Source organism: Hyla sarda, chromosome 4, assembly GCF_029499605.1.
Source record: "Hyla sarda isolate aHylSar1 chromosome 4, aHylSar1.hap1, whole genome shotgun sequence".
Taxonomy (NCBI): Eukaryota; Metazoa; Chordata; class Amphibia; order Anura; family Hylidae; genus Hyla; species Hyla sarda.
In genome coordinates, this window is record NC_079192.1 from 297465738 (window position 1) to 297488961 (window position 23224).

Sequence of the window (23224 nt, forward strand, 5' to 3'; positions counted from 1 at the left end):
GGCGGTACAGGGTACACTCACATCCGGCTGCAAGTTTGAGCTGCGGCAAATTTTCTGCCGCAGCTCAAACTGCCAGCGAGAAACTACTGTGAACCCCCGCCCGTGTGACTGTACCCGTAAAAACACTACACTACACTAACACACACAATAAAATAAAAAGTAAAAAACACTACGTACACACATACCCCTACACAGCCCCCCTCCCCAATAAAAATGACAAACGTCTGGTACGCCACGGTTTCCAAAACGGAGCCTCCAGCTGTTGCAAAACAACAACTTCCAGTATTGCCGGACAGCCATTGACTGTCCAAGCATGCTGGGAGTTTTGCAACAGCTGGAGGCACCCTGTTTGGGAATCACTGGTGTAGAATACCCCTATGTCCACCTCTATGCAAATCCCTAATTCAGGCCTCAAATGCATATGGCGCTCTCACTTTGGAGCCCTGTCGTATTTCAAGGCAACAGTATACTGTCACATATGGGGTATCGCTGTACTCGGGAGAAATTGCCTAACAAATTTTGTGGGGCTTTTTCTCCTTTAACCCCTTATGAAAAGGTGAAGTTGGAGTCTACAACAGCATGTTAGTGTAAAAAAAATAAATTTTTTACACGAACACGCTGGTGTTGCCCTATACTGTTCATTTTCACAAGAGGTAAAAGGGAAAAAAGCCCCCCAAAATTTGTAATGCAATTTCTCCCGACTACGGAGATACCCCATATGTGGGCGCAAAGTGCTCTGGGGGTGCACAACAAGGCCCAGGTGGGAGAGTGCACCATGTACATTTGAGGTGATTTGCACAGGGGTGGCTGTTTGTTACAGCGGTTTTGACAAACGCAAAAAAAAAAAAAAAAAAATCCCCACATGTGACCCCATTTCAGAAACTACACCCCTCACGGAATGTAATGAGGGGTACAGTGATAATTTACACCCCACTGGTGTCTGACAGATCTTTGGAACAGTGGGCTGTGCAAATTAAAAAATTTGTACAGCCCACTGTTCCAAAGATCTGACACACCAGTGGGGGGTAAATGCTCACTGTACCCCTTGTTACGTTCCTCAAGGGGTCTAGTTTCCAAAATGGTATGCCATGCTGGGGTTATTTTGCTGTCTTGGCACCATAGGGGCTTCCTAAATGCGACATGCGCCGCCCCCCCCCGACCAAAATTTGCTCTCAAAAAGCCAAATATGACTCCTCTTCTGAGCATTGTAGTTCGCCCGTAGTGCACTTCAGGTCAACTTATGGGGTACCTTCATACTCAGAAGAGATGGGGTTACAAATTTTGGAGGGTATTTTCTGCTATTAACCCTTGCAAAAATGTGAAATTTGGGGAGGGGGGGGGGGGGAACACACATTTTAGTGAAAAAATATATATATTTTTTTTACATATGCAAAAGTCGTGAAACACCTATGGGTTATTAAAGCTCACTTTATTCCTTGTTATGTTCCTCAAGGGGTCTAGTTTCCAAAATGGTATGCCATGTGTTTTTTTTTTTTTTTTTTTTTTTTGCTGTTCTGGCACCATAGGGGCTTCCTAAATGCATCATGCCCCCCAAAAACCATTTCAGAAAAACGTACTCTACAAAATCCCCTTGTTGCTCCTTCGCTTCTGAGCCCTCTACTGCGCCCGCCGAACAATTTACATAGGCATATGAGGTATGTGCTTACTCGAGAGAAATTGGGCTACAAATATAAGTATAAATTTTCTCCTTTTACCCCTTGTAAAAATTTAAAAAAATTGGGTCTACAAGAACATGCAAGTGTAAAAAATGAAGATTGTGAATTTTCTCCTTCACTTTGCTGCTATTCCTGTGAAACAGGGTTAAAACGCTGACTGAATGTCATTTTGAATACTTTGGGGGGTTCAGTTTTTATAATGGGGTCTTTTTATGGGGGTATTTCTAATATGAAGACCCTTCAAATCCACTTCAAACCTGAACTGGTCCCTGGAAAAAAAGTGAGTTTGAAAATTTTGTGAAAAATTGGAAAATTGCTGCTGAACTTTGAAGCCCTCTGATGTCTTCCAAAAGTAAAAACTCGTCAATTTTATGATGCAATCATAAAATAGACATATTGTATATGTGAATCCCCCAAAAAATGATTTGGAATATCCATTTTCCTTACAAGCAGAGAGCTTCAAAGTTAGAAAAATGCTAAATTTTCAATTTTTTCATCAAATTTTGGAATTTTTCACTAAGAAACGATGCAAGTATCGACAAAATTTTACCAATAACATAAAGTAGAATATGTCACGAAAAAACAATCTCTGAATCAGAATGATAGGTAAAAGCATCCCAGAGTTATTAATGTTTAAAGTGACAGTGGTCAGATGTTCAAAAAACGCTCTGGTCCTAAGGTGTAAAATGGCCTGGTCCTTAAGGGGTTAAAGGTGTCATTACAAAGTACATTTGGTCACTCAAAAAACAAGCTCTTGTATGTCTCTGTAGGGGGGGGAAATAATAGTTATGCCTATTAAAACGATAGGAGGGAACAAACGCAAACCCAAAAAATGAAAATTGGCCTCAAGGCCAAAATGGGCTGTGTCCTTTAAAGGGGTATTCTGGTAGAAAACATAATTTTATTTTTTTTCAACTGGCTCCAGAAAGTTGAAGGAAATCTGTCACCAGTGTCACGTGCACTAACCTGTCGATACAGACAGTGCAGGTGACACTGATGACAACGGTACTCACCTTGTCCCGTTCCGTGGCGGGGATCTTCGGTAATTTCCTCCATTAGCACCAGTCCCGGCTGCAGAGAGCCGCAGCAGCATGGGGCATGGGCGGTGCTTAGTGACTTCACTGCTGCTGCTCCCTGCTGGGTCCCGCTGTGAGAGAACAGCAGCAGTTATGTCGGTAAGCTCCGCCCGTGCCCCAAGCCGGGTGCCCGGAGCGGAGGTAATGGAGGACATTACCAAAGATCCCCACCACGGAATGGGACAAGGTGAGTCGGTGATTGGCAGTATGACTCGCCGACCACCGGCAACCAGAAAAGAGGATCGCGGCAGAGACCGGAGCCTGTAACCGGAGGCATTGGTGGGGCGACAGTAGGTATGTTTTTTTTTTACTGCTGGCAGTATGACGGGCACTTTTCCCATCCCGGAGTACTCCTTTAATTCCCTAATGGGATATATGAAAATCAGGTTTTGGGGTGCTGACCTTAGGGGCCATGCTGCACATGCAATATAAAAGTGCTAACTTACCTAAGTGTATTTCCTACTTTACCTTCTGTAAGACTTCCTGGTTTCCAGCATGGAGTATATTCTGCATTCATAATTTTTATTTCTTTTTTTTCTTTTGTTTTGTAGGAACTTTGCTCCCTCTTATTCTCACTTGATTGGATAAAATCCAAAACGAGATTATTTGGGCCTGCGCATCTCATTCATGAGCTTGTGCATTACCAGACCATACTCAATACACAGGTAATTCCTTGGATAAACCTTATTGTTTTGCTGATTTGTATTATACCTAGTAGGCTAAAAAACTTGATATAACTACCTACCTCTTTGCTAAGAGAAGTAAAATGCCACCATTCCAGATTGTTTCAGCCTCTCTTTCCATGGCTAGAATATACATAAGTGTAGCTCTTTTTTACTCAAGACAAGGATATCCGTTTTACCTTTTTGGAGGTAACATCTCCGCCATTGTTTGCTATTTGTTTACAGCCTGACCAGCCTTCAATACTGAATGAAAATGTGGATAAGAGATATGGTTTGGCTTCAAGGGGAATCTGACGGCAGGATCACCCTCACTAATCTTATCATACAGGTAGATGGTGCTGATGATGCTGATTCGTACGCTTCTTACTGAGTGGAAATCTTGGCAGCCGTTCAGGAGACTTTCATCTTGTTGCTAATATAAAATGGAGTGGGCTGCTGCTGCTGTATGTGCAATTATTTCTCCTTCCCCCTTTCTCATTTCGTAAATATTAATCCCCTCTTCCTCAGCATGTCTGTGAAAGGGGGTGGAGTTATCAGCCAAACTGGGCAGGTTATTGGCTAAAGTAGGTGGTAGAAAGCTTTGCACATACAGCAGCCACCACCAGTGCAGCTAATTAGAAAATACCATATTAGCAATAAACTGAATATCTCAGAATAGCTGCACCGATTTTCCCCCTTTAGAAGCGTTTGAATTAGCATAACCTGTATATTCAGGTTAGTGGGGGTGACTGTGCCTGCAGTTTCCCTTTTTAATTTGTGGTAAAATCTTAATCCTGGGGATTAGTAAATCCTGTATGTTTGATGCTATCGTGTAGTGTATTATTTTTAATTCTAGAGCTTTCACTTTACAGGACAGCAAAGCACGTGAAGATTTTCAGGAGTTTTTGTCTGTAAATGGCCATTTGCTAGGACAGAATTCCCATATCAACATGGTCCAGTTGGGACTTTCTCAGCCAAATGAATCTGCAGTGTATAAATATGCTATTCAACATGCCAAAGAGGAACTTCAGCAAGGGGCGTTGTATGTCAACTGGATGTGAGTATTAATATCACCTAAACAAAGGAAACAAAACTCATATATAAGATAAATGTAGATGATAAATGGGCTTTTCTGATACTTCCAATTTTCCTATATGTAATACTATTTAGTCTGTGAACTTTGATTCTTGCCATGAACACTAGGTACTACACTATTATATTATTAAACTGCCTTTATTGTGGGTACTCTTCTAGGTACAGCATAATAGAGTAGCCTAGTGCTTTTAGTGATTTTCATCTTGGCTTATAGCATTTTATCACATGCAAAATATGACTTTGTTGTTCTATACCCTTCTGACAAATGGAGTGAAAGTTAGAGAGTACCTATCATTATGAAAAACTTTTGACTTTTATGTCCTAGTGGCGGAGTGTTTAGACCTCCACTGATCAGGAGAACGGAAAGTCTGCGCTGCTGCATGCTCCTCTCCCTGCCCCACCCTCTGCCTGTGTCATGTGATCAAGACACGCTTATAGACTTACATGGTGAGTTTTTCTCAATCATGTGACACAAAGTCTGTAGAGAGCACTTACTTCTCCCGCCTGGTTCTCCTGATGAGTAGAAGTCTGAACACTCAGACCTCCGCAGATCAAAATATTTTACACTTTGCTAGGACATGTCAAACGTTTTTCCCAATGACAGTGGCCGTTTAAGTAATACAAAGAATACATGAAGCCTTAACTAAAGTAATTTATATGGGACCTATTGCTAATTGACTCATAGAAACAAGCAAAGCATAAAGAACCTGCCAAGTCTAGCTGTGCGTCCTCACACAGAGACAGTATACCATGCCTGCTTCTCTCATGATGGACAGAGAATTGCTTCCTGCGGAGCTGATAAATCCGTACGGGTAAGTCCACAAATTAAAGAGCACAATAATTAGTTTGCCCTTTTTATTCCTAATGTGGGGGGATTTTGTCTCTTTTTTTTTTTTTCCCTTTTTCTTTTGTGTTAAGAAGTCACAAATCTTTGTGAAAATCATTTAGCCTCTTTAAAGAAAGCAGCTTGAATGTAGTGTGGCACGGTTGGCTTTTTGCAGTGGTTGGTAAATTATTAACTGTGACTTTTTTTTTTTTTTTTTTATCCTCACAAAGGTTTGTACAAAAAGTATAAACTTTGCACAACCTCACACCAGCCCGGACTACACTTAGAAACATGTCTACATCTAAGCTACTTTGCTATTTATGAAGAACATGCACCTCTTTGATAAATGTGGGGAAAGTTCACATGACGTACGCCCTGGCAAACAGGTGTAAAAAGAACTTTACTTAAAGGGGTACTCCGGTGAAAACCTTTTTTTCTTTTAAATCAACTGGTGGCAGAAAGTTAAACATATTTGTAAATTACTTCTATTAAAAAATCTTAATCCTTCCTGTAGTTATTAGCTGCTGAATACTACAGAGGAAATTCTTTTCTTTTTGGAATGCTCTCTGATGACATCACGACCACAGTTCTCTCTGCTGACGTTATTAGAATAACACTTTATTGTTGTCCTTAGTGGGATTTGACCCCAAGTGCCCAGCACTGCAAGGCAGCAGTGCTAACCATTGAGCCACCATGCTGCCCTTAGGATACAACTGCTATGCATGGTTGCTAAAATGGACAGCGTGTCATCAGTGTTCCAAAAAGAAAGGAATTTCCTCTGTAGCATTCAGCAGCTAATAAGTACTGGAAGGATAAAGATTTTTTAATAGAAGTAATTTACAAATATGTTTAACTTTCTGCCACCAGTTGATTTAAAAGAAAAAGTTTTCACCGGAGTACCCCTTTAAGCAGACAACGCTAAACTCCCCTGATATATTTTTGTACATAGTTTTTGGTGGTTCTGGCATCCTTTTTCTTTTTTACTTTAGGTTTTTGATTATTGCTAAATATCATGATGATGGTGACTGAATATTTTTGTAGCTTGAGTCTCATAAAATAAGATCTGTTTACTGATCTGAATTTTGTAGCATAAAGCTGGCCTTAGATATGATAGTACCATTGCTGAACATGAACTATCACATGTGTGGGGAGGAAATAAGGTATTAAGCATGCTGGGTTTTTACATTTCATATACTCTTTCTGTGGGATATATTACCCTTCCATTGTAGCCAGCTCAAAGGGGTACTCCTTCCAGTACTTATCAGCTTCTGTATGCTCCAGAGAAAGTTGTGTAGTTCTTACCATTCTGATCACACTGCTCTCTGCTACTACCTTTGTCTGTGTCAGGAATTGTCCAGAGCAGGAGAGGTTTGATATGGGGATTTGCTCCTGCTCGGACTCTGCTCAGGCAGGTGATAAAAAAACAAAACAAAAACCTAACCTTTCTTGCTTTCCCACCAGCGTTCTCATCAGTCAGTGGCCCTAACCACTCTACTCAGCCAGTCAGTGGCCCCTGTGGCTGTTGGTGTGGTTTGTTGTTCTCACTCCAGGAAGTGCTGTTCAGCAGGAGTGGGCTCTATTAGAACAGAAGTGTTTTTTTTTTTCGCAACCTACCTGAGCAGAATTCTATTATAAATGATGATTCCCTGGGAATACCTCTTTACATAAATAGAGTACCAGCAGCACAATGTCATACAAAGCAAACTTTATTAAAATAAATGCAACTGGTGTAATAAATATCTGTGGTCACATATGATTTGAACAGGCTTCTGCTTTGTGCTCCTTACTAGATCTTTAAAAGTGGAACTGGGGAAAACCTGCTTCAAATAGAAGCTCATGATGATGAAGTGCTGTGCTGTGCCTTCTCTACTGATGACAGATATATAGCAACCTGTTCAGCTGATAAAAAAGTGAAGGTAAGATCTTCTTTATCTTCTATGTAAGTTGTACTGGCAAGTGGCAATGGTTTCTGTTGTTTTTTAAACTATGGTTGGGCTACACACCTGCAAAGCTGATCTTGTGCAATATTACTTGTTAATATTCACAAGACTTCACAACAGAGATTGAAGTGCTGGCACTGCTCTCCCTCTATATATTCTCCCTTAAACAGTCTGTGTGCGTACTCTAGCAGCGTATCTTCATGCGGTGGTGCTCATGTACTGCGATAGTGATAGGATGAATGCAAATCCAAATAATCAAGAAGAAAGTACAGGCAACTCACCACGTTGTAGTAACTTCGTGTTTATTGCTGGGACATGCAGGTAAAGCGGCTCCACGCCACACCGGGATGCCGGACACTAGTGCGTTAACCGATGACCTGTTACTTGTTAATATCACTGGCAGTATGAACCGGCTTTTTGCGTACAGATTAATCCCTTAACCTCTTCAGGATGCAGGGCGTACTCGCTAGCCGGTCGGGGACCGTGATGCCTGCTAAAATCATTCAGCAGGCATCCCATATCCGAGGAGGGTTAATTCAAACCGCCCATCTGCGGCGATTCCAGGTTATACGGGTCTCTGGTGACCCGGAAAATAAGGGGGATCGAGGGTGTCCAAGACACCTTGAAGGGATAGGAGTGAGGTGGCAGGGGTGCCACCCCTATTATCCCTGCTACTGGTCGGTCAGAAGCGACCGACCAATAGCAGAGCGGGGCAGGGAGGGGGTCTTTAGGTTAAAGTTCGGTTTCCCCACTCTGCCTGGGCCACATTCGGGGAATCGTGATGTGAGCGGCGGCGGTGGAGGGTCCCTTACCAGGCAGCGATCCCCCAGCTTGCGATCCTGCTGGAAACTACACCCCTCACATAATGTAATAAGGGGTACAGTGAGCATTTATGCCCCACAGGTGTCTGACAGACTTTTGTAACAGTGGTCCGTGAAAATGAAAAATGTAATTTCTCTATCGACTCCATTGGGGGACACAGACCTTTTGGTATATGCTTGGGTATTGCTAGGAGACTTGACACTATGGAAACCAAAAAAGTTGGCTCCTCCCAGCAGGATATACCCGCCTATATCCTAGAGCCTGAGGTAATCAGTTTTAGCTTTGTGTCTGCAGTAGACAGATGCTGGTCTGAGGTTTCCCAGACCAGGTTAAACGTTTAGTTTCTTATTCCCTTTTCTTTTCCTGTTTGTAGGTGGGGACTCAGGAACCTAGCGTTCACTGTTTCCCCATTTGCGATTGAGGGGGCACAGGCATCGTGGATGTACTGTTAACCCCCTTTCGCCAACGGTCAGCGCCTGGGGTTGTACCTCATGGGTCCGGGTCCCCCACTTTTCCCTGCTCGTCTCGCTGTTACAGCCCGGCATGATGCAGATGACTAAAAGCTGACTGAAGACTTCATTAGGTAAGTTCTTCTGAATTAGGTATTCCCCCCCCCCCCCCCTTTTCTTACAGGTTTTAGGGACTTTCAACCTCTGGAGACCCCCGTTTTGGGCCCACTCCCCTTTATTATTGCCTAAGGATGTGGGGACCTTTCTAAATGAGGTGGGTCTGTTAACCCACCTTTTTTCTTACTGTCCCGGGGTCTTCCTACCCCTGGAAGTGCTCTGGGGCCAAGGGGTATTTGTCAGTGGTGTAGGACTGTCTCAGCGCCTGTCTGTTCAGGCACCGGCGCTTAAACACTTGCAGTTCTTTTTCCTCAGCAGCCGCGGCTGCCGATTTCTCCCTTCCCCGCTCTCACATATGCGCCGGCTCCGGCTGCATAATAGGTCAGTGTGTCTGGAGAACAGTTTCTTCTCCCTTTGGCAGCTGTAAGCTACCGGCGACTTGTTTACACACTCCGTTCCCCATGCGCTCGCGTATGTGACGGGAGTGGATAGCGGGCACCATTATCACCGGCAATGTTATTATTTTTGCGCTGGGTGTTTGCGGACTTTAGCTCCGCCCACCCGCATTCAGGGTCTGGAGTGCTCTCCCATTGTCGGTCACTGGAAGGATGAATGTAGTAAAAATACACTTACATTGTACAACATGCCTCCACTCCTATACCCACCTCGTTTTTTAAATCCCTTCACTCATTGTTACTGTCCTTTATTTGGGGAAATTCTAGGTCTAAACTGAAATTGTCTACTTTACAAAGGTTGAGATATGGCGGGCTACTCTCTCCCAGATTTTCATGTTAACTATTTAGTGGGTCAACTGCGCCTTATCAGGTCCTGGTTTTTGTCCTCCCCTTTGCCCAACTCAGAATGCCACCTTGCTCGCTTCCTAAATTCTCCTGATCTGCGGATCTGGCTCGAGGCCCCGTCGACTTCAGGGCGGCAGCTGCTGCCGATCTACAGGTTTGCCTTACAGGTGTGGAGGGCAGCGAAAATGATTTATTCATTCTCTGATGTAATTGCTGACTTGCCCCTATGGGATAATGTAGCCTTTCCCCACCTAACTCAGGATCTCGACCCCCAATTTTGGAAGGAGCACGAGGTGCTTCGTTTAGATTCCCTCTATACTGACAATACACTTAAGTCGTTCTCTCAACTGCAGGACGAATTCCATCTCCCAAGAACATCCTTCTTTTAATATTTACAATTGCGGCACGCGCTACAAAGTCAGTTCCCTCCTCCAGGCCCTACTATCTCCACCTATCCCCTAATTAGAGTCTTACGCTCTCAGGGTCCCAGGGGGTTCACTTCGGTATTGTATACCCACCTGATCACCACTAAACATAGTAGTACCTATTTGGTGTCCGAGGAATATTGGAGGCTCCACCTGCCCTCTTAACTAATGGGGAGTGGCAGGGGTGACCACCTCTCATAGGCTGGTATCTCCGTCAGCTAACAACAAAATGATTCAGCTATATATTATACATGCTAGGTACTTAACGCCCCTGAGACTACACCACATGGGAAGAATGCCTGATGCTAATTGCCATAGGTGCTATGCCCCGCATGCAGATTTTTGGCACCTGATGTGGGCCTGCCCTTGTGTTGCTTCGTTCTGGCAGGGCGTTGTCAATATGTTATCATATATACTCTCCTTACCTGTCCCCCTGCAACTGCTAGTGTGTCTCTTTGGTCTCATCATATGAGTGAATTCTTTAGGGAATCTCTAATCTTTGTTAGGAAAATGGTAGCGATGAGATGGATGGAACCCAGGCCCCCTTCTCTGTCTGGTTGGAAACGTATGGTTAATGCATCCATCCCCTACGAATAATTAGTATACAAACATCGGGGTTGCCCAGGTAAGCTTGACAATGTGTGGGGCAGGTGGTGTTCATCCTCGTTAACCCAGTATACTGTCCCAGGGTTTAGGAATACTCGTGATGCTATATTATATCAGCTGGTTCGATGAGCCGTATTGGTTTCCCTGACCTCCTTCTACCCTGGGATGCACACACTGACAATATCATTGGGCGCTCATGCCTACATCACGCACTCAATTAGCCTGCTGGACCTTCCTTACCTACCACCCTGCGGAAGAATATGTATGCTTCGACTATTAGTACACTTTGTCCATTAGATGGGATTGCTCTAATTTTTATCACTGATTAGGATGGCTATGTTTTCCAGCCCTCTCTGTCATCTACTGTTCGCTTGACCCTCGAACCTACATATTGGAATGTTGTCTATAATATGTATGCTGTAATACTCCTGGTATGACTATTGTTTTGATTATTGTTTTCACTTTTCAATAAAGCGAATAAAAAAAAAAAAGGATGCAAGTAACGATGACAATTTACCACTATGTTAAAGAGTAGAATATGTCACGAAAAAACTATCTTGGAATCAGAATGAAAGGTAAAAGCATCCCAGAGTTATTAATATATAAAGTGACAGTGGTCAGATTTGCAAAAAAGGGCTGCGTCCTTGAAGTGAAAATGAGCTACATCCTTAAGGGGTTAAGGACCAAGAACGTAAATGTACCTCCTGGTGTCGCGTTACTTTGCGCACCAGGACATACATTTACATCCTGTACAGGACCGCGAGCATTGCAGTGATGCTCGGGTCATGCGCAGCAAGTCCCGGCTGCTGATAGCAGCCAGGGACCCACCGGTAATGGCCGACATCTGCGATTGCACGGATGTCTGCCATTCACACCTCAGATGCCCTGATCAATACAGATCACGGCAGAGCGGCTTCATTTTATGCCGATCTGATCGCCCTCAGGGATCAGATCAACCAACCTGGCAGATGGAGGCAAAACCAAAATAATAAACATATTCGTATGAAATCATATATAAAGTCGGATCCATTGACTATTTTTGTTCAGGTCTGAAATCGTGGTCAAACCCGATTTCAGACCCGAACAAAAACCGTGTGAAATCTGATGCAGATCAAATCGGATGTGTGTAATGGATCTGATTTTTTTTTTTTTTAATGGAGGTCAATGGATCCGACTTTATATACGATTTCATGCGATTTAAAATCGTGTACTCAAGTCGGATGGAGAAATCGTAATGTGAACGCAGCCTAACCTCATATTTACAAACTATGGAACTATGGGATGTGTAGTTTAGAGAACGAAATTCAACAGGAAATACCAGTTCTAGCAAGTACGTGCTACTAAAATCACCTTATGGTGTATAACCCCTTTAATGGAGGCCATGTGGTTTTCTCACTGGTGCAACATGTACTATTTGCAAACATTAGAAGATTAGACTGCATTGTATACTGTCCAAGGTTACGGATGAATCGATAACCTAGTCTTTTAGTGTAACATGCTGCCATTGTTCAAAACTGTTACTGCTTTCATTGATATCATCCATTTTACATTATGATTTGCTTACAAAATAGTAATCAGAAATATATGATAAACATTATTGCCATTAATTAGTGATGCACCGATACCAGACATTTGTATGAGTACCGATACCTAATCCAATACTGGGGACAGGTGGCGCATCATGTAATTGTAAGAAGCATTTACTATTCCCGTGCTCCGCCCCGCCTAGCATTCAACTGCCCGTTCCCTGCCTTCTACCTCTAGAAATGCAAGAATATGGGCAGGAGGTGGTAGTACAGGAAGAAAAAAAACTCCCTGCCCCTCCTCCTCCAGTGTATACTTGTATACTTCCTGCTTAATTTGAAACACTTTATGGATAGATTATGACGGCATGCTGAACGAAGGAGAACAGGGTGAATAGATTGGGAGATATGCTAAACGCAGCTGGGGACAGTCTTGATATATTGGGGAACATGTTGTACAGAAGAGGGAACTTTATGGATAGTTTGGGGGACATGCTAAATGGGGTTGGGGGGGATAGATTTGGAGCACACGCTGAACAGGTTTGGGGATGGAACAGTGTAGATTGGGGGACATGCTAAATGGGTAGGGGGAACCATATGGATTCATTGGGGTCATGCTAAACAGGGAGATTGTGGGCCATGCTGAAGGGGTGGGGGGCACAGTATAGTTAGATTGGAGGACATGCTGGACGGAGTGGGAACACAATGACTAGATTAGGGGTTAACAGTTTGAAGAGATGAGGGACATGCTTAGCGGGCAGAGTACGAAATGATGGTGGCCATGTCATTCCTGTGTATTGGAGTGGATCTGAGTCTATTAAAACACATAAGTTTACATACTATAAATCTGCATTTCCAATATTTAATGTCTGGTATATGGTTCATGCACCAATAACACAATGAAGCGGACACCCCATTATCAGTGTACATGTATTTTTGTAACCTTAAATGGTTATTCTCTTGTAAAGTGATAGTGTATTTCTGGGATGTGCTATTGCTTCAGGAACAGTCCTTCCACTGGGACCCCCAGGATTCTAAGAAAGAAGGGGACACAATTCTTTTTTTAAAGGGGTTGTCTGGGCATTGGATATATTTTACTATGTTGCTGTTTACTTACCCTTCCCACTCCCCTGTGCTCCCGGTCTCCCTACTGCCAGTTTTCAGCATTGGCAGCATCTCTTTCCTCTTACACGAAGCCAGACTCCTTCCAAATCTAAGTCATTAGGTAAAAAAAAGACTTGTCATGATATATAACAAAGTATTAGTATTATTCAGGTTTGTTGACGAGGACCAATCAAACTGAGCAATAAGGACACAAACTGGCAATGCAGTATGTCTATAGGTGGTGCCTACATATGAGCAATATTTGAAACTTGTAATAATTAAGAAACAAAAAAAATAATAATTAAATCCACTGCACTCATCAACTGGAGTTCTGCGCTTTTTTGTTTTGCTACCCACGTAGCTTCAACATGGCTTGTACAGGTAATAATTGAACGGCAGTCTGTGGGTCTTGTGGCTTATCCACTTGAGCTCACATGTAGTGTTTTTGGTCAGTATTTTAGGCAAAACCAGTTGTGGAACCAACACAGAGAAAAACTATATATTGTACAGAATTGCACTTTTTTCTATGTTTAGACACAGTTCATGGTTTTGGCTAAAAGATACTGACCAAAATGAGTATTGACTAAAATACTATGTGTGAGCACCACCCCAGGTGCAATTAATCTGATTTGCATGTTAAAAAAATATCCTAGCATGCTGTATTACAATAAAGTGAGAAATAAAGTGAGAGTACATCTGTTGTTGTTGTGGACTGTGTTCTATATTTTTATATATCTGTGTTTGATTCTTTTTAGGACAGGTCTTCGTGTGCTGCTTTTTGAGTCCTTATAGCTGCTTCACATTTTCAGTCAGGGGGGGGGGGGGTTTATTAAAACCTGTCCAGAGGAAAAGTTGCCTAGTTGCCCATAGCAACCAATCAGATTGCGTCTTTCATTTTTAACAAGGCCCCTGCAAAATGAAAGAAGCATTCTGATTGGTTGCTATGGGCAACCGGGCAACTTTTTCTCTGGACGGGTTTTGATAAATCTCCCCCAGTGTGTTTGTTTAAATCAATGTTTAAAAAAAATAAATAAATAAAAAGCCAGTAAACCTTTTTTCAACCATTAGCCCTACTGTCAAAACTGACAGGGTATTACTAAGACAGTGTCTATCTTTTACTTTTCTGGCTATATACAATCTTCTTACAATTGCAAGTTTCTCATTTTCATAGATAAGTAAGTTGTCAATGTACCCTAAAGCACAAACTAATGGGGCTGACTATTTATCAAGCAGGTACGCCTTTTTTTTTTTTTTTTTTTTTTTTTTTTTTCCCCCGTGTTTTTTTAATTTTTATTTTTTGTGTACAAAAGTACGGCATGCATGCTATCTTTTAAATAGGCTCTGTCATTAAAACAAATTTTTGCTATTGCACTCCTTATGGTAAATTAAAAAATATTTCTATTGTACTTTGTTTTCTATGTTTTATTTGTTTAAAAAAAGCTGCCATTAGGTGTCTCCCTACTTGGCCAGAGCACATTTCCCCCTATCTCTTGCACAGACTTTGTACTCCTGCTGGCCTGGCAGACGTCCAAAATCAGTAAATGCAGTTTGCATTGCTGAGGGGTGTGTGCAGCCTTAGCCAATCATAGCTCAACTTACACTGAACTGCTCTGGGCTGTGTGTAACAGAGTGAGGGAGGAAATTCTCTCCTGTATGGCTCCAGGTGATGTCACGCTTGGGTAATTCCCCTTCCCAATCTGTGAATCTGACAGAGACTGAGCAGAAAATACAGAGCAATATCAAGGTAGAAAACAAAAAAATTATTTTAAAAAATTGTGAATTGTGATCGTGACAGGTACTCTTTATGATAAAAATACAAAAAGTCACTAATCTTTAAAGGGGGTTTGGACTCCTGCCCCCTACAGATTTATTATATTAAACTGGCACAAGTTTTAACTGAAATCTACACCAGCTCCTAGATGGGGTAGATTTCTATGACGCACATGGGCAGCCACAGATTCGTCTAGATAATACTTGCGCGATCTTACATTGGCAGAGTTTTCAGCATGAAACGCCAATCACAGTGTTTGAGTTTAAAGATATTAAATGGATTCTTTTTATCTAATAATAACAGTAGTTTGATCTAAGACCTTTTAAGTGTGAGTAAAAATACAGAGACGTGGGTGTATGTATGTGTGCATATATATATAATATACTGTATGCGGTCACTAGGATTATAGGTATCTGATTTTCGGTTCAATCTGTCTAGATTTGGAACGTGGTAACAGGAGCGCTGATCCGGGAATATGATGAGCATTCAGAGACTGTCACCTGCTGCCAGTTCACCAATGGAAGCTCTCCTTCTCTTCTTGCTACATGTTCCCATGACTGCTTGCTCAAAGTATGTCAACCTTTTCTTATATTTAACGTTGTAATTATTATTACTACATTTTCTGTGTGTCATTTTTATTTTTAGCCAGGCGGAAAGAATAGCTCTGCCATTTTGGACAGGCACATTTTTGCTTGTTTTTCCAGTAATTACTATGCTGGCTCATTGGGGCAGAAAGTAATAGTGCTGTAATTGCTATACACTTATGTTGTCTGTAAGGCAAAGCAGAAATAATAACTATTAGTCGCCTTGATCCTGAAAGATAAAGGATTTTCAACAGTAAATATCACTTGTTAACTTGATTTGTGCTTAGTATTGTAAAGGTATTTTATTACCAACCAATACAAAACTAGCATTACGGCCAGCTTACGTGAAATTAATTACAATAATATATACATTATTTCCTGATTGCTAAAAGGAAAATTCTATAACATACTAAAGGTATAATTACTTCCTTCACTTTGCCTCTGCTACTGTTTGCATATGTGAAATATAAAAGAAAAATTGTTAATGTGGATGACAAAAGGAGCCTGACTAGTGCAGTTTTTATTGATGAATTCCCCAGTCACATACCGCTTTCAGCTGGAGCTGTGCAGTTTTGTCTTAGGTAAAATGAGAGGAGTAATGCACCAAAACTGATGCAAAGGAGAAATGGCATATGACCATAGCAACCAGATTGTTGCTTTTATTCGCAAAAAAAGACCTCACAAATGATATGTGATCTTGTTGCTATGGGCAACTTTTCCCTTTTGCCTCTACTATTGTGTGCATCCAAATGTAGGCATGGACTGATACAGATAATGCAAAACCCAAAAAACATTATTTGTGGAGCAAAAAAAAATGCAATTTGGCACCTTTTGGAGGATTTAAGTCTTGTCTGCTTATGTGCACACAGCTTTGGGACATTGATATGAAGTACTGTAAAAACACACTTTTTGGCCATGGAGACTACGTCAACCATTGCAGGTTTTCACCAGATGACAAGTATTTGGCCAGCTGTTCTATGGATGGCACATTAATGGTAAGTTATTTGTTAATTTTCTGAAGGAAATTTTGAATTATTCTTACTTTTCTTTAAAGCAAATCTGTCACCAGTGTTACCTGCACTAACCTGTCAGTACCAACAGAAAGTACAGGTGACACTGATGACAAAGGTACTCTGCTTGTCCCGTTCCATGGCGGGGATCTCCAGTAATCTAGGCCTCTAGCTCCAGCTCTGGGCACACGACCTGGGGCATGGGCCTGGGGCATGGGAAGAGCTTAGTGAAGTCACCACTGCTGCTCCCTGCTGGATTCCGCTGCTAGAGAACAGAAGCTGTGACCTCAATAAGCTCCGCCCGTGCCTGGAGCTGGAGCTAACCGCCAAGATTACTGGAGATCCCTGCCATGGAACGGGACAAGGTGAGTACCATTGTCATCAGTGTCACCTGCACTATCTGTTGGTACCGACAGGTTAGTGCAGGTAACACTGGTGACAGATTTTCCTTTAATACATTAGATTTAGTATAGTGTTATTGGTAAGTAGTGCAGTGGATTTAGGACTTTTTTCTTAATTCTGTTGGTTTTGAACACTTTTTATTTGTCTTTGTTCCGTTCACCACTGCAAGACCACGGGAACACTCTGTGTCCTTTAGACTCCAGTTGACCTTTGCTGGAGGCTACATTGATCTGAATTTTGTATAAACATAAACCTTGATGCCTGTGTGAACAGCGGCTAAGTCAGACTTTGCTAGTCAGTCCCTGTTTCCATTTTGTGTCTTGTCACATATTACGCTCCAGAATTTGTGGATTATGTTCCGTAGTTTATACTGTAAACCACAGCGTGTATTTTTTTCCAGGACGTAATTTTTTATATGCTTGTATAAGTGATTTATCACTTATTCCACATAAAATGGAGGAGGATTAGCCTAATTTAAAGGAATAAGTTAATACACCTTATGAACTTAGCATTTTAAAGTCAGCAGATCAGAACGGAGTTGTGGTGACAATTCAGATTCAGAAACTTGGCTACCTACTGCTAAATAGTAAAAGCTGAAGTCCTTACTGTGGTATTTCTCTTTCCTTAGCTCTGGGATGTGTCATCTGCTAATGAATACAAGACCATTGATGTTGCAGACTCTTTTCAAAAAAACGATGAGTCCCAGTTTCTGCTGAAATGCTGTTCTTGGTCAAATGACTGCTCCAGGATTATGGTGACTGCACAGAATCACCTATATGTAAGTGTCACTGACTGACTTTTAAACTACGGTACATATGACAGACTGTATGGATCCAAACTCTTCACAGTGCTGGTTAGAAGGCCTTATTCATGCACAGCAGACCAGTTGTTAAAAGGACCTCAAGCCAACATTTTACACAACCTTATTTACACACTGTAAAAATTGGAATCTTAACGTGTACCTGTCATGATAAACTGTGGGAGGGCAATCTCATAGCCAGAGACTTCTTCCAAGGCTGATGCGATCAGGACTCGGAAAGCTAGAAGCCCCATAAGTCTATGGGACTTTTGGCATTTTGAAACTTTATCGTGTCAGTCTCGAGCTAAGAGATTGCCCAGTACATTTAAACATATCCTGCCACGGCTCATCGTGACAGTGCCCTTTTTAAACTATTGTAAATTTTGAATTTTAACCCATGAGTTGTAAGGAGTGAAATGCACAGTGAAATCTGCATGTAATAACTCATGTTAATCCATGCCATTGTACTTTTCCACAGGTTGCTGTAAAGAAAACTTCTACACCTTTAGGCTACGTTCAGCTTGTGATTTTTGGAGTATAATGTGCCAAATAATGTGTGTAATATGCACCCATGGTTTTCAAACTGTGAAATATAGTGCATATTTTGTAGGACAGATTTCAGATACGTTGGAATAAGTAACATCTCACTTATTTCAAGCATATCACTTGGGAATGCTGGATGCAGATAAGCCTCCTGGAAATGGTGCTAATCTGAATACAAAAATGGGATCCCAACTGTCAAGTATGCTGCAGAAATGTGAAGCCAGCTTCAGAATATCGGCAACGATATTGTGTGAACATACCCTTAGAGCCCGGTTGTTTTAGTTTTTTTTTACACTAACTTCAAGCACAAATATGAGTAACCAAAGTATGTACAAACTGTGTTGCTGTTTAACACAGCCATTTGGCTGCCTAATTGGTGGCTTTATGTGCTCAAAAATCCCTTTTTGTCCGCAGTCAGGAACAGTTAGAGGCGGGGCCAGGGGACTGTGTGATTGCAGAGACTTCTCGGGTGCGCTGTAGTAGAAGATGGATGGTACATGTCAATCACACAGCGGGCCAAGCATTGACATAGCAGGAGAGAGGCAGAGTGCCCTTGGGCCAAGCCTTTCTGACTGCACATAATGCCACCAAGCATCAAAAGGTATGGCTGCATTACACAGCAACATAGCTTGTGCATACTGTGCTTACGCTTAGGAGGTATTTGGTAGTGACAGTTGCGCTTTTTAGGTAGGATCACATGTAGCGCATCCACTGCATATTTGACGCTGCAGTTGCGCTACTGCTTGTCCTTAGTGTGCCTCCAGCTGTGCCCGTGTGTCCTGCTCGCTTCAATCCACCACAACGTGCAGACACAGAGAGAGCTGTGAGTCACGTGCGGATGTGCAGCTCTCCAGACATCGTGGCCACTCCTCCTGCTCCTTGAGGTAGGCTGGGAGCATCCCCTATGTCTTTAGTACACTGTGCATGCGCATCTCGCAGCTCCCTCTGTGTATGCTTGTAGCGGCAGATAGCGCATCCGCAGCGTCAAATACGCAGTGGATGCACTACGTGTGACGCTACCCTTAGTTTGGATTGTTACTTGTGCTACTGTTATGGCTTTTTATAGAAGCAGTTCTAGGAACTTATCTTAGAAATACTTCTTCGAGAAAAAGAAGCAGCTAGCTGCTGCAAAACCTGCATGTATTAATGTGAGGTTCATTTGTGCAAGATGCTACAAACCCTTTCTACTCTATTATTGAGCCCCCTCTGCTTAGATATGCACAACACAAATGCAGATTTCAAATAACCTATGAGCGAATCCTGACTTAAAGGAGTATTCTATTATTTTTTATTTTACTATTCTACAGGGGCTGTAAAGTTAGTGTAGTTCATAATATAGTGTCTGTACCTGTGTGTAACAGTGGTCTCGCAATTATTCTGTGATTTCAACCTAATATTTATTTTTTAACAGTATACAAAATTACAAAGGTCTCAGGTTTCTCCAGGTTGCAGTGCAGCCGAGACATGACATCACTAGTCAGGTGTGCAAAGGGAGCCTGTCCAGCTTCAATGGGTGGAGAGACCTCTGGGAGGGAGATAAATCATTCTGCAACTAATTGTATTTGTGCAACAGCTGTAGGCACCCTGGTTTGAATGGAATGCATATTCTTGTTTCAATGGGTGGGGTGGCTGATGTGTAGGAAGGAGGAAAGTGACCTCACACTTACGAACAAGGAACTATGGGATTTGTAGTTTGAGAGAAAAAAACTCAAACAGGAAATACCCAATTCACAAAAAGATACCCACAGCATTATAGTAATCTCACAACATAGCCATTTAGCCCCAAGACAAGCACAGATCCTTCCTAAGCATGTCCATTACTGTATGGCAGGTACGTACTAAAATCACTTTATGGTGGAGAACCCCTTTTAAAACTGATTTTCCATTCAAGACCCTCATCAATATGCCAGAGCACAGCTTATGAGGGACATTTAGCATTGTGTGTCTTTTAGAAAGTGTGTTTTGAAATAATTTGGTTTTGCTTACGTGCAAAATATTTATCATAATATCGCTCATAGGCTGATAAATTTGCCGCACGTAAGCAATAACAATCACTTTAGAGCACCACTTTGTATGATTCCTTCTTTGCGACTTTTCTACAGATTTTTCTACCCCCTCTCCACAGCCAGGTCTGGTGTAGATTTGCGGCAAATTGTGGGCTTTGTGACAACACTTTTTATAAATCATAATCCACTTCAAAGTGGAAAATCAGTGTGAACCAAACTCATTTAAGTTAAAATCACTTCAGCACAAAGTCACACAAATTTTCTGCAACAAAGACATTCCTGTGACTTTTCGAAACCAAAAAAGGCTCTAAACCTATTGATAAGTTTTCACCTAGATCTTTTCTCTGTCGCTCTTCTTTGGGAGGACACCTTACTGATGGGGTATATGCTCTTGCCTCTAGGAGCCACTGACACTAGGAAAAAAGTCTGCTCCTCCTTGGCAGGATATACCTGCCCACCTGCAGGGAGGTAATCAGTTTTAGCTAGTGTCAGTAGGAGGCAAGACACAAGTCTGGGAGCTTCCCAGACCTGGTCTTTTATTTTTTATTATTTTCTAGCAGTGCTATTTATTCAGGTTCTTTACTCCCTTTTTGTTTCCTTTTTTTTCAGGTGGGGGTTCAGGAGCATGGCGTTACCTCCCCCCCACCAATATGCGGCTAAGGGGCCTGGGGCATAGAGTATGCACCGTTAACCCCTTCCCGCCTGCAGCCAGTGCCTGGGGTTGCACCAAGGGGCCCAGGTACCCCTATCTTCCCTGCTCATCCGGCTGTCTCAGCCTGACGTGATGCAGGTGACTAAAAAGCTGGCTGATGACATCTTGGGTGAGTAGGTGAAACTGAGGCGAGTATACAACCCCCCCCCCCCCCCCCCCTTCCCCTCGTCGAACGAGCAGTGGTTTTATGCCCCTATTTCTGGGGCTGTTTTTTGGGGTGAGGGCAACGAGGGGTTAACCCTCGCTATTTTATTCATGCAATTTCGTCTGCATCTTCTGTCCTCAGCAAGTCTATGGTGGGGGGGGGGGGTTACCAGGGAGGTGCGCGAACGGCTGGGAGCTTCTTACTTTCACTTTCTAGGCATCCCACCGGCCGGAGCTCTCACCTCTGCGCCGGCAGGGGTGGGCTCCAGGGTGCTCAGCCGGTGGGAGTTCGGGGGGATCATGGCGGCACGTAGCTCTCTGGCTCGCGCACTGCTGGGGGTCGGCTTTGGCAAAAGCTCTTTTTGCTCCCAAGGCAGCAGCTCGGCAGGAGCTTGTTATCCCGGCCTGCTATTTTCCCCTACCCAGACCTGCTTTCCCCTACCCGGAGCTCCAGTGGCTTCCTGTCTGCCGCATAAGAGTCACAGCTTCTGCGGGCAGCACTTTTCTGGGCCCCCAGCGCCCCATGCTCCCTTCCAGGCATTTTTGCATAATATTTTAATACAAAATAAAAAAATTTTTAAAAAAAAGTATATATTCCTTGGTCACTCAGGCCATTTGGTGTGGTTTGGCACCCTCTTGTGGCCAATACTTGTATTGCACACTGATTTCTATTGCAGCCTTGACCAGCCATATCCCTTTTCCGCATAGCTTACTACTACGTCAGGTCAACTACCATACACTTTCCACACCTTGGACAGTAGTTCAGGTAACACACTGCCAAGGTGTTCCAAGTGAGTCACCCCGTGTTGCCCCATGGGCCTTATACAATGCACCACATGCTGGTTTGTAGGGTTCCCTACTTTACCAGGTTCCTCTCTGCATGCCTGCTACTCTGTCTGAAGGCTGGCATCTCACTTCACTGTGTGTTTCCGTATGCGGAACCCGTCATGGCCATGGCTTATGCCACATAGCCAGACTGTGTCTGCATTGTTTGCTAATCCACCTGGTCACCTCCCCCGTTTTTGCCGATGCCTTGGCTGCAGTCCGGTGTCTTCCCTTCCAGGTGAAGTTCCGCAAAGTGTGTCTCTGGGTTCATGGGACCTTTTTCTACCTGTACATCAGACGGTGTCTGCAGGGTCTCTGCTCCACATACATTCTTCATCTCTTGAGTCTGCGCCTGCAGTCTTGGTGTGTGGCACCATTAGGAGATGGGGTGTGGGTTTTTTCTGCAGGTTTCAGGGACTTTCTCAGCAACAGCAGCATCACTCTGTTCTCCTTTCATAGGGTGCAATATTGTTCTGCTAGGGGCATGCCTCCATTCCTGCCTGTCCTCTGGATGTCTACGGTTTCTTTCGTGTCTGCAGACTTGGTACCCCACTACTATCATGAGGTACCCATGTCTGTGTCTCTACATATGCTAAGGCCGCTCTATAAGTGTAGAGCCCACCTTTCCTTCTGTTTGGAGGGGTGTGTATAGGGGATTCCTGTGATTTTGTTTCCGCATTTCTGTGGCGGTAGAGTGCTTCTGTTCTGGCATGGGGCCTGATGGGGTGACAGGCAGTTCAGCCCCTCCCTGTGCCTCCAGGTACTTTTCTAGGGTTTCTGCCCAGGGTGGCTCAGGCACATACTCTGTTGCCTTTGTCATCGTCCAGAATGGCTTTCAACACGTTTTTTTGTCTTTTGCCCAGCTCCAGTATGCAGGATTCCGATCCCTCTGGGGACACAGGGTGGGTCCTCCATACAGTGATGGGTTGTTGCTGGGGCCTGGGGGCTACCTCCATCCTGTAATTGTCCCATGGCTGTGGGGCAGCATTTCCCTGCTCCTATAGTGCCTGGCACATTTTGCCAATCCCCTTTCCACAGGGGGTACGAGGATCAGGGTGCTTGGCATTGCCAGTAGCTGAGTTTCAACTCAACCACCCTTGTTTTCCCTCCACTAGGGGGAATAGTTTGTTGAGCTTTTTCTGCCACCATGATGATGCCATCTCTCTGTTCCCACTATATAGGTGGGGTATCCGGCTGGGCCCTTGTCTTCTTTTGATGAGAGCATTCAACATAGCTTTTTACTGTCTAGGCTTTTGTGCTTACTGGCAGCCTGGCTCTTTTTTTTTTTTTTTTTAGTTATCTACTAC

General features: G+C 43.1%; 1 protein-coding gene across 4 annotated transcripts in view; it reads left to right on the forward strand.

Annotated features, from left to right (window-relative positions):
* APAF1 (apoptotic peptidase activating factor 1) overlaps nt 1–23224 on the forward strand; it is a 127960-nt gene that overhangs the window by 50669 nt on the left and 54067 nt on the right. For all 4 annotated transcript variants that reach the window (XM_056574624.1, XM_056574627.1, XM_056574626.1 and 1 more), the window contains 7 exons: nt 3304–3417; nt 4287–4471; nt 5195–5321; nt 7126–7251; nt 15331–15462; nt 16346–16471; nt 17517–17666. In XM_056574624.1, coding sequence (XP_056430599.1) covers nt 3304–3417; nt 4287–4471; nt 5195–5321; nt 7126–7251; nt 15331–15462; nt 16346–16471; nt 17517–17666 — 960 coding nt within the window. The remainder of the gene's footprint in view (nt 1–3303; nt 3418–4286; nt 4472–5194; nt 5322–7125; nt 7252–15330; nt 15463–16345; nt 16472–17516; nt 17667–23224) is intronic.